Below are 1,921 nucleotides of genomic sequence, written 5' to 3'. Positions count from 1 at the left end.
ACTCAGACAATATCACGTACTGCACATTCAAAATATTTGACAGAGAACACACTTAAAAAAGGAAATATGTAAGAGATAAATAGGCAGAAACATTCTCCCTTAAGCTGGAAATAAGTGGTTTATAAGACCATGAAGGTAGCAAACAAACATGAAGGACAGTTGGATTTGCTGCCCACAATTAGGGCAGGGTTATCTCTCAGTTCATATACAAGGACATCCATTTCAGCACACAGCAGAGAAAAAATAGTATTTGTACAGCTTGAGGAAATACAATGACAGATGCTGAACAGGAAGCAATATAACACGGTAGTTAAGTAACTGTATTCTATTATCAAATTTAATTTCAAATCTTGGCACAGTGCCCACAAGCTGTATCACTTAGTGAGGTCATATTGCTACTTTAAGCTTCCTTGTCACTTGTAATGAAGGGATGAGAACAATATCTACCCTGCAAAGTTATGAAATCACAACAAACCAGTACAGCCCTTATTACAGTTCCTGGGACATTGTAGGCACACATGATATGTTCATAAGTATTTAGGGCTTAGATAAATTCTCAGGTAATGCCTAATACACTAACAGCAATGATAGTGGCAAGTCATGGCTTCCATATATAATCAGTTGACCCATTTTAAAAGTTGCACATACCAGCTAAACAATGATTACATAATAAATCAACCTGGAACATAAGGATAAAAGCAAATCATAAGTAAGTTGACTATACTTCCTCTAATGTATATAGTTTTTTCAAGTTAGTTTCAAAATTTATTCTTATTGTCTTTCTCAATATTGTAAACATGTTTTGTTTTATATCAGGAACTTCAAACCACATAATATTCCATTAATACAATTAACATAAAATTCCATGAAGCAGACAGATTATATTTTATTTTACTAATCCAGTCAGAGAAAAGCACTGCCAGTGTAGTAAGGATAAGAGAAACTAGTGTGGTAAATGTCACCTCTGTCCCACAGACTGAAGGTCCTTGTCACAGCTGATCTTGAACATAGCCATCACTCGTGTTCTGATCTGTTTGGTCTTGGCACCATAGATGATAGGATTGATCACAGGAGGCAGCAGTAAGTAGACATCCCCCATGAGAACATGCACAATGGGATCAAGGCTTTTTCCAAAGCGATGAACAACCGAGAGACCAATGAGTGGCACATAGAAAGCCAGGACCACACCGATGTGTGACACACAGGTCCCAAAGGCCTTGGCCCGCTCAGACTTGGAAGGCAGTTGTAGAACTGTTCGTATAATGAGAAAATAGGACAAGGAGATGAATGTGACATCCACACCCATGACCAGCAGAATGGCAGTAAGACCATAGACCACATTGGGCAAAGTGTCTGCAGAGGCCAACTTCATCACATCCTGGTGCACACAATAGGAGTGTGAGAGCACATTGGAGTGGCAGAAGGCCAGCCGTTTGATGAGCAGAGGCAGCGGGAAAAAGAAGAGGGATCCACGGACCAGGGCCACCATGCCAATCTGAGCTGTGACTGTATTGTTGAGCACTGCAGCATGACGCAGTGGGTGGCAGATGGCCACATATCGATCAAAGGCCATAGCCAGCAGGATGGTGGATTCAATGGCTGACAGGGCATGAATAAAGAACATCTGGGCAAGGCAGGCATCAAAGGTGATCTCCCGTGAGTCAAACCAGAAGAGAGCGAGGATCTTGGGCATGGTGGATGTGGACAAGGCCAGGTCAATGGCTGCCAGCATGCAGAGAAAGAGGTACATGGGAGCATGCAGGCTGCGCTCTGTCCTTACGATGAAGACCACGACGCAGTTTCCAAGCACTGCCACCACATACATTGAAAGCAGCGGAAAGCCGAACCAGAAATGGGCTTCCTCTAGTCCTGGGATACCGATAAGCACAAAGGTGGCATGAGTGAAGTTGCAGGAACTCAT

General features: G+C 42.6%; 1 protein-coding gene across 1 annotated transcript; it reads right to left on the bottom strand.

Moving 5' to 3' along the window:
- Positions 1–958: 958 nt before the first annotated feature.
- On the bottom strand, positions 959–1,921 carry LOC133764544 (olfactory receptor 51E2). The gene has a single exon (XM_062198218.1). It carries the CDS (start codon positions 1,919–1,921, stop codon positions 959–961), a length of 963 nt encoding a protein of 320 aa, XP_062054202.1.

This window comes from Lepus europaeus, chromosome 7, assembly GCF_033115175.1.
Source record: "Lepus europaeus isolate LE1 chromosome 7, mLepTim1.pri, whole genome shotgun sequence".
NCBI lineage: Eukaryota > Metazoa > Chordata > Mammalia > Lagomorpha > Leporidae > Lepus > Lepus europaeus.
The sequence above is the reverse complement of the archived record's forward strand: the minus strand, read 5'-3'. Positions and strand labels throughout refer to the sequence as shown.

Coding starts and splice junctions, on each gene's coding strand:
- LOC133764544 (XM_062198218.1), bottom strand. CDS start 1,921: ATGAGTTCCTGCAACTTCACTCATGCCACCTTTGTGCTTATCGGTATC.